At 40.0% G+C, this 15,103-nt stretch overlaps 2 protein-coding genes and 1 long non-coding RNA gene across 3 annotated transcripts; 2 read left to right on the plus strand and 1 right to left on the minus strand.

The window, feature by feature from the left end:
* The first annotated feature begins 14 nt into the window (after positions 1-14).
* Positions 15-9,944, plus strand: pde6b (phosphodiesterase 6B, cGMP-specific, rod, beta). Its single transcript, XM_042060364.1, has 22 exons — positions 15-1,664; positions 2,430-2,582; positions 2,789-2,878; positions 2,978-3,118; positions 3,386-3,460; positions 3,577-3,641; positions 3,813-3,879; positions 3,973-4,020; positions 4,282-4,431; positions 4,608-4,751; positions 4,849-4,914; positions 5,019-5,165; positions 5,258-5,365; positions 5,492-5,601; positions 6,244-6,331; positions 6,460-6,560; positions 6,664-6,771; positions 6,872-6,935; positions 7,062-7,136; positions 7,231-7,314; positions 7,603-7,756; positions 8,105-9,944. The coding sequence occupies exons 1-22, from the start codon at positions 1,194-1,196 to the stop codon at positions 8,152-8,154; spliced, it is 2,559 nt and encodes an 852-aa protein (XP_041916298.1). The 5' UTR covers positions 15-1,193; the 3' UTR covers positions 8,155-9,944.
* A 1,761-nt stretch (positions 9,945-11,705) lies between these two features.
* On the minus strand, positions 11,706-12,956 carry LOC121680488. Its single transcript, XR_006021720.1, has 4 exons — positions 12,823-12,956; positions 12,143-12,197; positions 11,907-12,005; positions 11,706-11,781 (listed from the first exon to the last, which is right to left on the minus strand). It is a non-coding gene; the product is annotated as an uncharacterized LOC121680488 (long non-coding RNA).
* Positions 12,957-13,964: 1,008 nt separating this feature from the next.
* Positions 13,965-14,864, plus strand: hspb11 (heat shock protein, alpha-crystallin-related, b11). Its single transcript, XM_042059887.1, has one exon. The coding sequence runs from the start codon at positions 14,043-14,045 to the stop codon at positions 14,643-14,645; it is 603 nt and encodes a 200-aa protein (XP_041915821.1). The 5' UTR covers positions 13,965-14,042; the 3' UTR covers positions 14,646-14,864.
* The last annotated feature ends 239 nt before the right edge of the window (positions 14,865-15,103 follow it).

Raw genomic sequence — 15,103 nt, forward strand, 5'->3', positions numbered from 1 at the left:
TCATATTGGACATGATATTGAAGTTACAAATGAGAATGTAGAAGAGTCATTGTTGTTGTTGTCCTCGAGTTATCACAGTAAGATATGTAATATGAGCTATAACGTCTCATTACAGTAATCAAATAGCAATCCTCGCTTATCTACTGCAAAAAGAGAAGGGCATTTGCCATATGAGAGATGGACTAAGTACAGAATGTGTTTTAATAACATTTGACGTTACTTGCTTAAATACTGGGAGGAATCTTGTATATAACATCCAGCCAAGGACAATATTTCAAGGGACTTGAGACATTAGGAAGTTTTATTTTGTGGAGTTTCAATCTATTCTAAATTCTGTTCTTTGTGCTTAAAATCAGTGGCTACATGTTCGTATCCTAGAGTTACAGATATCCAAATCAATTCTCGATTCAAATACAAGCCTGCATTCCTTGTTTATATCTCAATGAATGGTACATTCACACGTGTATACAAGTTAAATGTTACACAGTATATATTCTCATGCAGGTGGATGGCTCTTTCCCTGTGCCTGGGCATTGTGCAGGTAAAGCAGCGTGTCTGAGACAAGAACTGGGGTGCTGAGATAATCAGCTAGTGACATGCTTAAATAGGGCTTAGGATCGAGGAGTGTGTTTTTAATAAGGACATAAAGAGCTTGTGCGCGAAAACCACACGAGAAGACAGGGAGCGGGCACCTGGTGTCCTAAACACACTCTCCAGCCCTCTCCAACACCGCTGGGTCATTTTTTAAAACACTCTTTTGTGTCTTGCTGCCCTTGCTGAGTGGTCATCACTTGAGAGTTGTCCTTCTAGAGGAGGAGACAGGAGGGAACTGAAGGGAGTGAGGAAGTCAGTCTGGTGGCCTGAGCGACGTCCATTAGCCTGAGGGTAGGTCAGCTGACCAGTTTTTTGCATTAGCAGATCCTGGTTCACCTTCAATGCTATTAGGAAAAAACCTTGCTGATGACAGTTGGATTGGACTCAGGTCTTCCCTGTGCCTGCAGGTGTGTCTCCCTTCCACAGTGTGTTCTTTTACCTTTCCTCCTCTTTTGGGGAGCCTCAAGGACCTAAAGGTGGGAACTTTTCAACTTTTTTTGTTGCCAAAGTGACTCCTACAACCGCCGACCTTGTGTGTCATTTTCACGTGAATTTGACACATATTTTCTGGGATTGGGGCAGAGGATCCCAAAACCAAGATGAGTGTCAGCAAGGAGGACGTCGCCAAGTTCCTGGATGGAAACCAAGCCTTTGCCACGAGCTACTTCAACAAGAAGCTCAGTGCTGGGGCCATCGCCTCGGCCATGGGTGTTGAGGAGTCCACGGTGGACTTCACCATGTTCAAGGAGGTGAGCCAGGTGGAGGAAAGTGAGATCCTGTTTGATGTCATCAAGGACATGCAGGAGAACGTGAACATGGAGAAAGTGATCTTCAAGATCCTAAAAAGGATCTGTCACCTCACCCAGGCCGACCGCTGCAGTCTCTACATGTACCGGCAGCGGAACGGCATTGCTGAGCTCGCCACCCGGCTCTTCAATATTGGCGTTGACTCAGAGCTCGAGGACTGCATTGTCCCGCCCGACTCTGAGATCGTCTTCCCCCTTGATATTGGAATAGTGGGCAATGTGGCCCAGACAAAGAAACACACCAATGTCAAGGATGTGGCAGAGGTAAGGGATTTAAGTCATCCCCAGTGACAGGTCAATTTACAAAATTAGGTTTCAGATAGGTCAAATTGACACTTAACATTAAAGACAGAAAGCAACCAAGAACAACCAAGGCTGTGCTATTGTTACACATAATTCTCATACATGATAGGCCTTTGGTATATCTTTGGTATTTTGTAATTATATTGTAGGCGTCACTGCTTATGTTGTCTACTGGGAAAAACTAAGAAAAATGGATGTAAAAAATGTTATATGATCACCTGCTCAGCATTACACAATATCACATCATGATACAATACAACCTAGTGCTGCACTAAATCCTCTTGACATAATCCCATTTATGGACATATCCCATTACCTTTTGGGATCCAGGATTAATTTACCTGCAGTGCCTTTATTAGCAGGGCAGCAAGACAAATGGAAGGATCATATTCATTTATAGGAATAGCCCAATGATGAATAACAAGGGCATATACACTTCCCTAGAATTGACAAGAAATATAGTAGAAAGATGAGTATGAATCCTGGACAACAGATATGTTTATATTAATTACTAAGTTGTTATCTGGAAGAATGACATTTGTCAGAACAATTTTCTTCTGATCAACTGTTATAAAGTGGCATTTTGAACCTTTATTGTCATTTTTGTAGTCAAGCAGACGGTTTATAGCTCCAAAATGGAGGTCATGTTACTGAAATGAGCAGTACAAAGCAGTCCATGCCTTAGCTGTGATGTCTCCTGATGACACATATCTCTACACTATCCAGAACAGTAACTTCAGCAATTTTGTGGACGAGCTGACTGGATATACAACACGAAATCTCATGGCCGTGCCCATCATGAACGGCAAAGATGTGGTGGCTGTTGTCATGGTCGTCAACAAAACCACTGGGCCTCATTTCACTGATGCGGATGAGGATGTGAGTCTGCCACCACATCCCCCCCCAACCCACACACACACCATAGTATTTAGCCTATTCATAATTTGTGGATCTATCACTATGGATTTCACATGCAGCTCATACAATGGTACAATGCTATCTTTTAAGTTAAATGTGACATTAAATCTGTTAGTTTGGTCTAGCAGAACCAATGAAATATGCTGACTCTTTTTTTCTTGACACAGCTTTTTTTAAAGTATATGAAAGTTGCCTCTTTGAACTTGAAAATCTACCACTTGAACTACCTTCACAACTGTGAGACGAGGAAAGGCCAGGTGAGTGTCAAAAACGGACATGACTAGCTCTGGCAGCAGTGGTTCCTTCTCCACTATGTCATATTAACAATGCTTCCCTTTGATTTATCTCTGCTACAGCTCCTGCTGTGGTCGGCCAACAAAGTGTTTGAAGAGCTCACAGACATTGAGCGACAGTTTCACAAGGCTTTGTACACAGTGCGTGCATACCTGAACTGTGACAGATACTCAGTCGGCCTGCTGGACATGACCAAAGAAAAAGTACGACCTTGTGCTTGTCAACGTAACCAGATAGTCCATTATTGCTCTGTGTACAGCAACTTCCCATGTCTAAACTGTTTTGACTGTGAATGGTGGTGAAGAGTTCTGAAATCATAGGTAAAACAGAATGTGGAGAAAGTTAGCTAGTTCATCAGTCACAACGATCTACTGTCAAGACAAGACAATCAGGAAATGCTGAATGTTAGAAGAAATTGTCCACAAAATAAAACTCAGTGGTCACTCACCTCATTTGTGTTTTGTCCACAGGAGTTCTTTGATATCTGGCCTGTGTTAATGGGGGAGCAGGCCCCTTACTCTGGTCCAGTGACCCCGGATGGCAGGGTGAGAATCAGAATTCATGTTCAATGAACATCTATGTTTTACACCATTCAGTTTTTTTTCTTTTAAAAAATTAAACATGTTTAAAAAACAAAACGTTTTCTTTACACCTATTTTAGGAGGTAATCTTCTACAAAGTCATTGATTATATTTTGCATGGAAAGGAAGACATCAAAGTCATTCCGTAAGTATGGCTCCATTCTGCATATTCAACATTTTGAGGTACAATGAATAGAGTTTTTTTTATTTAACCTTTAACAGCTTTAACAAGGTAACTGGTACACTAATTTGTTTGATCATTGTTGAAGTTATCTTACTGTTTGCAGGTAGTTATTTGTTAATTTGTCTTCCACAGATCTCCTCCTGCTGATCATTGGGCTTTAGCAAGTGGGATGCCTGTTTACGTGGCAGAAACTGGATTGGTATGTGATTTTTTTTCACCCACAGAAATGTACTTTACAGTGTGCCGTTGTTAGTTTATCTCCATGTTTACGATTGCATTGTCACATTTTCAGATTTGTAACCTCATGAATGCACCAGCAGAGGAGACGTTCCAGTTTCAGGTAAAAATATCCATTTGTAGCTGGTTATCACGAATCCACAAGACCAAAACCATCTATATGTATAAAAGGTTCCCCATATCTTTGAAGTGCAATTACAAGCAAATGCAGAAGTAACAGAACAAACATTTACAGAAACTAAAAGCCAATTGAGGGCCAAATAGATGCCCAAACTAAATGTTGTTCATAGATCCCTCTTGCTGTGACTGTATACAAAAGATTTATATAAGTCATTAGTTCTGACAGTTGCTCTTTTCTGTGCAGAAAGAGCCATTGGACAGCAGTGGCTGGACAATAAAGAATGTCCTCTCCCTGCCAATCGTCAACAAGAAGGAAGAAATCGTGGGCGTGGCCACTTTCTACAACCGGAAGGATGGCAAGCCCTTCGATGAGCAGGATGAACAACTCATGGAGGTAACCACCCCTCTACCCCCCCCCCCCCCCCCCCCCCACACACACACACACACCTCATCCATCCCGTCTCGTCTGAGGGTGACTCAGAGAAACAAGGCATCCCCATCGACTGCCAAGAGCTCTGCAGCGATCACAGTTCACAAACCACTTAATCCCAACATCGGCTCTTTCCACAGGCCTTGACACAGTTCCTTGGATGGTCAGTACTAAACCCAGACACCTACGACAAGATGAATAAACTAGAGAACAAGAAAGACATTGCCCAAGACATGGTAATGTATCATGTCAAGTGCCGGAATGATGAAATCCAGAACATTCTGGTGAGCAGAAAGGGCATCTTTACATTTATCCCTAATAACGGTCACAGCTAAATACTTAGTGCTGACTCTATGTCTAATGTTTCTTCCAATTTCCTAGAAAACAAGAGAATATTTTGATAGAGAACCAGCAGACTGTGATGAGGATGAATTTCGGCAGATCCTGGTACTCACCTACAAAGAGATTTTTTTCTTTGCAAAACATCTTTCTAGAAATACAAGAATTGCTCTTTAAATGAATGAGCAACAATCATCAATGTTTCTTTCTAGAAAAAAGAGCTCCCGGGCCCAAAGAAGTTTGAAATCTACGAGTTCCATTTCTCTGACTTTGACTGCACAGAGATGGACCTTGTGAAGTGTGCGATTCAAATGTACTATGAAGTCGGAGTTGTCAAAAAGTTCCAGGTTCCTCAGGAGGCAAGTGTGTTATACAGTAATGCTGATTGAAGGGGCGTGGGGAAGATGACATTGTCTAAAATGAACTTTTGATTTGATTACTGATCTGACAGGTTTTGGTAAGGTTCATGTACTCAGTCAGTAAAGGCTACAGAAGGATCACCTATCACAACTGGCGCCATGGATTCAACGTGGGACAGACAATGTTCACTCTTTTAACGGTAAAAAAAACATTGCATTCATGCAGCATTTCTAAAATATTTACTCAACTAAAGTAATTTTCATAGTGTAAGCCTATGGCTAAGAGAAGTACAGTAACTAAGAGCTTGCTGACTGTGTGTTGACAGACAGGGCTGTTGAAACGCTACTACACTGACCTGGAAGTGATGGCGATGATCACAGCTGGTTTCCTACATGACATAGATCACAGGGGAACCAATAATCTCTACCAGGTTAAGTACGTATATCAGAAATTATTTTTACTTTATATTTACCTATAGTCATTGTAGAGAGGGGAGACAGCAATCACCTCAACCGGCTTTGAACTAAGGTCTACAAGGCACCAAGTCTCATTGATAGTGCACTCCATCACAGTCATGACATCACAGAACAAGTAAACCTAAGCATGAAGAAATACCTTCAAATTAGGCCAAATATTCCATACTCTCAAGTAAACCCATTCAAAAAACCTTGTTTATTCGAGATTATATGCAATTTATACATGTGATAATATGTGGTAACACTTTACTTGACAGTATCGACATAAGAGTGACATGACACTGTCATGACATATGAACCCCAACCGTAACCCTAATCCTAACCTCTAACCCTAACCCATCCCTAACCCTAATCCTAAACCTAACTTGTTATGACAAAAACCGAATGTCACTTAAAACAGAAGCGTTATGTCATAAACTTTTATGACTTGTTTATGACGCGTTCATGACAGTGTCATGTCACTCTTAGGTCGATACTGTCAAGTAAAGTGTGTTATAGTCGGTGTCAATACCTACCACAGATTGAATAACCATTTAAAAGTATGATAAATGTACAACGTAAGATGCAGCTCTTTTTCAGTTTCTTGTCCAATCATTTGTAGATCTGGCAATCCACTTGCTAAGCTACATGGGTCATCCATTCTAGAGAGGCATCATTTAGAGTTTGGCAAATTCCTGCTTCAGGATGAGGTAAAATACATATGTTGCTTACTAGATATTCACACAATGCTCACAAAATATGTCTGTTGACTTCTTCTGTTTTAAGTGAACAATTGTGTGTTGTTAAAGTGAGAATGATTTTCTCTCCATCTTTCAAGAGTTTGAATATTTTCCAAAACCTCAACAGAAGACAAAATGAACATGTCATCCATCTCATGGACATTGCCATTATTGCCACCGACCTTGCTTTGTATTTCAAGTAAGTGGTGTCCCAAAGCTTATTATTTGTCAAAAATATATGCATAGCATGTCAGCAACAATACCATTTATCTATCACAACTAATTTTTTGTCTGCAAATTAGAAAAAGGACAATGTTCCAGAAGATTGTGGATTTATCAGAAACATATGAGGATGAGAAAAAATGGGTAGATTTCATGTCCCTGGAGACAACGAGAAAAGAAATTGTTATGTGAGTACACACCAATGACAATTTATGGTATAGCGAGTAGATAACCATTAACCTAACTGAGGACAAACAACTCTTCTCATGCGTTTTCCTGCACTTCCAGGGCCATGATGATGACAGCCTGTGACCTGTCAGCCATCGCCAAACCATGGGAAATTCAAAGCAAGGTGAATAGCAACAACATGACAACAAGTGATTTAGAGGTGTATGCAAGTGGAAATTTCTACACAATACAGACTACACAAGTAGTTCTCTTTTTGCCAAAATAAACTTCCCAATGTGGCTGTTGCCAGGTGGCTCTTAATGTGGCAGAAGAGTTCTGGGAGCAAGGTGACTTGGAGAGGAGTGTTCTGGACCAGCAACCCATTGTGAGTATTGGTGTATTCAGTGTTTGTTCGGGTTTATCAACTGGTCAATCTGGCATGGACAAGGCCTGTTTGTAACTTCTCTTTGTATTCAAAGCCCATGATGGACAGAACTAAGGTAGCTGACTTACCCAAGATGCAGTGTGGTTTCATCGATTTCGTCTGCACTTTTGTATACAAGGTAGGATTACACTGAAATACTACACTAAAAATATGTATATTTCATGATATTTTGGAAGTGACTACGAGGGTCTAAAAAGATTAGCTCGATCACTGCTCACTTATACTATTGATGGTGCATGGGACAGTTCTAGGCAGTACGCTACTTTTCCATTCCCCCTCTCTAAGTAATTTCAACTTTGACACATATGTTGAAAATATTAAGAGAGAAAGTGGACCATTGCAGGTGAGGCCAGCAGAACTTGCCTCACAACATTGCAATTATTCTTTCCCTTGTTTTTCTCTATAGGAGTTTTCCCGCTTTCATCCTACCATCACGCCAATGTTAAATGGTATTCTGAACAACAGGAAAGAGTGGAAGGCGAGGCAAGAGATACACGAGGCCCAGCTGAAGGAGTTAGAGGATGCTAAGGCGGCCAAAGAGGGCACTTCTGGAGGCAAATGTAAGCCAGGCTTGCAATCATTTCAGAACAGACATGATATACATTAGACCAATTTGCGACCTTCTTCAGTGTAATACACCATACTCTACTGTAACACCGTGTTGGTAGAGTAGAAACTTATGTTTTGTCATTAGACACATTTTGTTCTTATATCAGAGGAAAAGCCAATCTGAATTCTTCCAACACATGTTGAACAGTGCTAGTTCATAAGAATAGAGAGCTTGACTCAAACTCAAAGCATGTTACTCCATGTGGCCTACTTTTTCAGGACTGGTTGGCTAGCTATATGACTGGTTCCACTGTCCATTCACTGCAGACTTGGCTAACAATTTCTTTCTTCAAATGCAGCTGGTAACCCAGGTGGTGGTGGAGGATCCAAGACGTGCTCAATATGCTAGAGGTGGAACTAAAGGATAGAACGGGACATTTCGGAACACCTTACCATCATATATAGTCTGACAAGTCAGGGGTGAGAGGTCAATCTTTGCCCCTTTTTGTGATGAGAAAACAGAAGTGAAAGACAGAGATGGGCACCACATGAAGGTGATGCAGCTCAGCAAAGCCAATAAACCTTGGCCCCAGAAACTCCACCCATCCCCATGTGGACCGACTAAGGGTAATACCAATTCATGCAGCTGGAGAAAGATGGTGATGATCCCATATTCTGTTTCATTTACTTTGTACTATAAAACTCAGGGTTCCAGGAATTATCACTGGTTGATTATTAAATCCCATGGCCATTTAGACATCCTTACATGTTAAGATAGAATATTAATCTTTGGAATCTGATATTACAAAGTGGACTGTGGTCATCTGTACTAATACATGTCATCTGATCATGTGAAATGACACCATATAGTTCTCTTTGCAGATCACTATTTTGCCAGTAATCAAACGATCATTGCCAGCTCTCATTTCCTCTGTGAATTTACTGCTGCACCAGGACCATTCCCTGAAAACTGAGGAGGGCATTTATATTTTTCAAACTTTATTTTTAAGTAGTGTTAGTGACTTGCTGATGATCTTCCCAGTCAGATATGGTGTAATGTATGTATAATAACATGATATAGGTTTAACTGTGGATTGTGTTCTGACTGTGTCCTAATTTTCAGAGAATGCTCTGGGTTTAAAGTGAACACACTGGAAACATAACTGTAAATAGTTCTATGGTGAACATGAATACTGACTCAAAAACTCTCTCCTCTACTCTCAGTGGGTACAAGAGAACTAGTACAATTTCTGAAGCTCAAGGCGTCTGGCAGATTACTGTAAATGACCAAAACATCCCCAGATACCTAGTAAAACATCCTTAATTATTACCAGGGGGACTCCACGGTGAAAGAAGATATTAATGCCAGTGGCCTTGATACACACCTGGTTAATTGTTAGCTTAGTCTGACAAGACTGATCCAAGACAAATATTCTTCGGAATATATGCCTCTTCTTTTAAATGTAAAAATAGTTGGAAGGGTAAAGTTATTTTTCTCCTTACCCAAGACAACACAAAGGTTAGAATCACAATATCTCTGTAAATACACTACTCACAAAAAGTCAGGGATATTCGACTTTCGGGTGAAATTTCATGATGACCCTAAAATCCACTATAACCTTTACAGGTGAACTTAATGTGACCTTCTCTAAACATTTGAATGCACGTGTCCAACAGTTCAATGTTTCAGTACTTTCTGTACTGAAACATTACATTTCACCCAAAAGCCAGATATCCCTAACTTTTTGTGAGTAGTGTATATTTGCCAGCATTTGATTTTATGAGTACCTTGAAACGGATAGAATACACATGTTGTCTTTGTGAATGTACGTTGTGATGTACCAAGTATCACACACAATGAATACTAAGGTGTTGGTAAAAGAGTAAATGTAAGTATGTGCATCTGTCAATATAGTATGGCTATCCATGGCTAATGACTAAAGTAATGCTGCTGCTTGTTAATATGCAATTCGATTTAAAATGAGGGGGTCTCTTACAATAACGTCAATTTAATTTGTTCAACACTTTTCACAAAGAGATCTCCACTTTTATGACTCATATTAAGTTGCAAGAAAACTGCTTTTAAGGTTATCGTCCACAATAACACATATACTATATATTTTGTACTATGACTGTGTAATTGTTAGTTTACTGTAAACTATGGCACCAATAAAGCATGTGAATTTTTAAGAACTTAAAGGTTATGCATCACCATTTTATAGTTATATTGTTGCATTGAAGACACCATCCACAGATACTGCTGTAAGTGAAAAAATGAAGTGTGGCCTAGACAGTTATCCATCTTCACAGAATGGGCCTAGTAGCTTTTATAATTAGCTTCTGTAGTGGTCGCATTTCATAACACATGAATCACTCATGCATAAAGCCTCTTATCTAGCATAACTATAAGCAGTTTCCATAAATCGATACCTAGAGGTCAGGGTCATTGTGGGGATTGAATTTACTTTACTTATGGAATAACAACAAGCATACAATTATAAAATTAAAGATATAGAAATTTGGAATGTTATGTGTATGATAAGATGTTTAAAAATGATAACACGGGTGAAATTGTATTAAAGTAATTTATTTTCTCAAGTCCCAACAAAATCAAGCGTTTGTGGCACTAACGTTTAGCATGAATTGCTGGATCTCCACCAAAAAAAACTATTCCAGACAACCCTGTTTAGATACGAGGTGGTAGAGTTTACTCAGCACTTTCTCATATTGGCTTGTGACCTGAATCCTGGGATTTACACTAAACCGGGAATGGATTACACTAAGGTAGCCCTGCCTAGCCTTGTGTAAAACCTGCGCTGTGGTAACACTGAAGGACAAGAATGATCAAAAACACTGGGAATGCCGAGGGGGAAGTTACCCCATAAAAGAGCCAATTCTCTTCAGGACAATTTTCTGAAGTATTAGAATTTCAATACAGGCACTTCATTTACTGATGAAAACAAGCCACATGCAATAGCCTTTAGTAATACCCAGTTTTCCAGATTAATTTAATTTAATGTAGTAGTATGCCATAGCAGTGATACAATCAAATTTGTTCCCATCTTTTGGGACTTTAAAATGTAAACAAATACAAAGAACAACATGGTTCAATATCCATATTGTACAACACTGAAATCATCTCATGATTACATTATTGAAGGCAAGTACTACAACAATAAGTACTTGATATACAGCAAAGCAAATAGGTTGGAAATAAGCTTAGGCCTGAAAAAAGTTATGGTCTGTTAGCATGTTTGGAGTACACATGCTGCAAAATTAGGCATTTATTGGGCAGCTAAATATTCACCACTGCACACAGACTTAGCATCTATGCGTACTATCATTCCAATGTACCTGAGTTTACCAATTTTTAGAAGGAAAGAAGAATATATTAACAAAATACAAAGATTACGCTAATTATAATATATTATTATTAAAATATATTGCTTTGTCAAAACGATTTTTGGGATCTAGTAATGTAGACACATTAAATGTATACGTTAGAACAAAGAGACAGCATCCCGGCCACAAAAGTTGGTGGTTCCATCATCCTGTTCTGCTGACATTAATGTGAGTCATTTCGTACATTATTCAAAAAAGTTTAAAGGAGCTTAGCCAATATTTAGATTTTAAATTGCAATGGCAAAATAATAATTTAAAAAATCAAGTAATAAAGTCCTACTATGTCTTAACATAGCAAGACACGAAGACATTTTGATTTAATACCCATTAAGGCCTAATTTTTTGATTATTTAAATAATTCCTCTGGGACCATATTCCTCTTTTCAAGGATTTCACTGCATTTGTAACTGTCCCGTGTTTTAATATTTCCAAAGGACCACATGATGGCAGCACCATCACCAAACCAAAGGGAGACAGCTAACACAAAACTGTAGGAAATGCACTAGTTTAGAGTGCAACAAGAAAGAAAGCTAAACAAACACTGTCTAACAAGTGCAATATTTGTTGGGATGTTTATTAACTTAAAAAAGGTTTAGTGCAAGGATGACTCATTTCAGAATGGTGTCCTCGTTGGCTGTTGGGAAGGCAAACAACACAAAAACAAACACACCATAGTCATCATCTGTTTCTCACAACAAAACTAAAAAAAAAACATCAAAGACTCAAGACAGAAGATTGAATAACTGAAAGGCAGTATACCTTCAGCAAGCTGTTTGTAAATGCGCTCTTGTTCCTCTCTATACTTCTTTTCGGCCTCTTCCACCCTCCTCTCCTCTGCAGCAATGGGCTTCAGGTAATCTGTCACCAGAGACACAAAACATTAGGCCTACGACTAAATTGAAGGGGTTTTACTTGAAATACTCTATGGCCTCCAGTCTGTTAGTTCTGTGGTGCATGTGAATATTCACTGATAATTTAGTGACACATCTGCTTACCATATCGCTGTTTACCGTATACCATTCCGACCAGCAAGGCAGACCACCTAGCAGTCTGTAAAAAAAAGTATACCAGATATAGGTAGGGGTTAGAGGGCTGCTAAAATCAATCAAAGCCTCTTTCTCTTGAATGTGACGATTATTTTGGTAACAAAACAAAGTTTGCCACTTGTCAATATGAGTTTAAATCTGTACATATTGTCCAAAATTCATATTTTTACAGTCTCAACAATACTGTTTTGATTTCACTTCTAGAAGTTGTAAGTTAACAACGCAGCTCCAGTTCTAGTTGATTAACGTTAGGCCTACCTTCTGACCTTCGGCTTCCTAGCTAACGTGCTAACGCATCAATCCACCAGTTGTGCTTCACGCTAGCTCATTGACGGTCAAGAGAACTGGGCTGGCAGGCTGAAAACTGCTATGCAACACTGCAAACACTCTTGAAATAGCTGACAGCTAGTAACAACAGAAAGACTGACTGATAACCTTGAAAATATGACAACTAACTGTGGTTTGGCTTAACTGTGTAGCAGCTGGCTAGCTGCTAACGTTAGGTTTGTGTGTAGTCACAGGAACGAAATTTACTGAATTCAGTTAGCTGTTTTTTCGACAGGCATTCCCCTGCATGCTGACCACGATACTCGACCAGACTGACAGATTGTCCAGGGAATGTACTTTACCTTGATCAGAGCAGATACCTGGACAGGAGGAACCATTTTCACCTCAGGAAACAAGAACGTTAGTGACAGCGACACTCGTGCGTGGATTTAGCTTACCTGACGTCAGAGCGACGTTTGCGTCAAGTGCGTACCTAAAAAGTTTACGTGACGTGAGAACGTGTCTTGCGTGTTGTATGATTCTTGTAAGGCATGTTTTTTCATGAATTAATATTAGATGCAAACGGTAATAGTATTTTAGGATATGATGCGACGCTATAAGATTACAATCTTTATCATTATCTGAAATCTAGCATGTAGTCCAGCCTTTACTGAATTAGCCCTGTATATGGCCCTATGCTGAGGCCTGTTTTTTCCTTATCATTAACATTTACCACAGTGTATGACAAATAATGGTTTTCTATGTTGGTTTTCTATGTGGTCCATTTCAGTAATAGTTACATGTAACTTCATCAACTAACATCCTACAGCTAGATTTTATCATCACAGTTGTCACTTGTCACAGACACTCACAACTTTTTAAAGGAGACATCTATTTAGAGAGATCTATTTAAAGGACTGATTATTTCTCTTTCATATATTCAGGGGGCTGTTTCAGTTAGTCATGACTTTCAAAATATCAGTCAGTAAAATATCACAAACTCACTGTCTCACCTTTCAGCCACCACATCAACAAACAATGGTTTGTGTCATTGTGGTCAAGATAACATTAGACACCATGCTTTAACAACTAAATAATTGCCCTAAAATCACAGTACTATCACAAATGCTTGAATAGCCTATTGACTGTTTCAAAAGTAAAAGTAGCGTATGGTTTGTGAGTGTGTGTGTGTTTATTGAGATTAGTTTTTGGTTTGGCTTGCTTTTGGTTAGCTTTTTCCCCCTACAGAAGCACAATAACACAAACGTTGCTTGCTAGGCTGCCTAACAGTTAAGCTGCTCACTTTAAATAGAACAATGATGTACTGCAGAGGCATTTAACAGCCAGACGGCAAAAATACAGCAGGCTTGTTTTGGAGTATGACTGCACCTGCATAGCCATGACATCCTAGCAGAGTCTGTCAGTGTGAGGAACTGTGCTGCCTAAGACGTCACTGGAATGCCACTGGAACTTTCCATGGCGCAGTATAAAAAGAGTTGTGCGCTAGTTGCCTGGGACAGAAGCAAACAGAGACCAAACACGACTAACCAACTGCACACTTTAACTGAGCAGACGATTCAAGATGCTTTGCCCCAGCGCATTCCAGCCTATCAGCCCATTCATGGACTTCCACTGGCCTGTACGCAGCCTGTGGCCCGAGACGAGGCCCCTGTTCTTCCAGATGGAACAGGAGATGATGAGGCACATGCAGGAGATGAAAAACAACATGGAGTTCATGGATCGCCTCCATCAGAAGATCTTCAACGAGATCGACCAGGGCCTGACGCCGACCACGTTCAAGCCCATCACGTTCCACATGGGCAAGGCGGGAGATCAGTTTGCCGTGACACTTGAAACCAAAGACTTTGCCCCGGAGGAGCTCACCGTCAAGCAGGTGGGCAGGAAACTGCGGGTCAGTGGCAAGACAGAGAAGAAGCAGGACGACGGCAAGGGCTCCTACTCCTACAGATGTGAGGAGTTCAGGCAAGAGTTCGACCTGCCCCAGGGAGTGAATCCGGAGGCAGTGACCTGCTCTCTCGCCGAGGGCAAACTACAGATAACGGCGCCCAACAAGGCCCTTCCGGAGAGCAAAGAGAGGGTGGTGCCCATTGAACTTACCCCTGCTTTGAAGAACAAAGAGACTCTGGCAGTGGCTGAAGGAGAGGCAGCCAGTGCTAAGAACTGATTTAGATGTCAGTCACACAGGAGTGGTCATGCTGGTGTCATACCAATCGAAGGAATAGGCTGCTTAGGATCTAATCATTTGTGAATATGTTTGCGTCTAACCAAAGTATTGACAAAAAGCAAATGATTTTCATGTGAATTTGTTACAGTTTTAATAGAGAAGTTAATTTAACAACTGCTATCTTTTGCATTATGTCTTTAATAAAAAAAATATTTCTAATGTTGTTATTATTTTGTGAATCTCATTTTGGAACATATCTTTTTGAATTGTAACATGTATGAGCTCCACAGCAGATGGCTACATTCACTTGTTTATATTCCCCTACACCAGTACAGTCATGTTTATATACATTTTTTAAAAAGTTTGATTGTTTTATAACGTTGAAGTGTTACATTAGCGCAAAGTGTGCTGTTACCAAGCAGTGAGTTCTCTGTCCTTTCTGTCCTTTCATTTTTTCC

This window comes from Alosa sapidissima, chromosome 13 (assembly GCF_018492685.1).
Source record: "Alosa sapidissima isolate fAloSap1 chromosome 13, fAloSap1.pri, whole genome shotgun sequence".
NCBI classification, from domain to species: Eukaryota; Metazoa; Chordata; class Actinopteri; order Clupeiformes; family Clupeidae; genus Alosa; species Alosa sapidissima.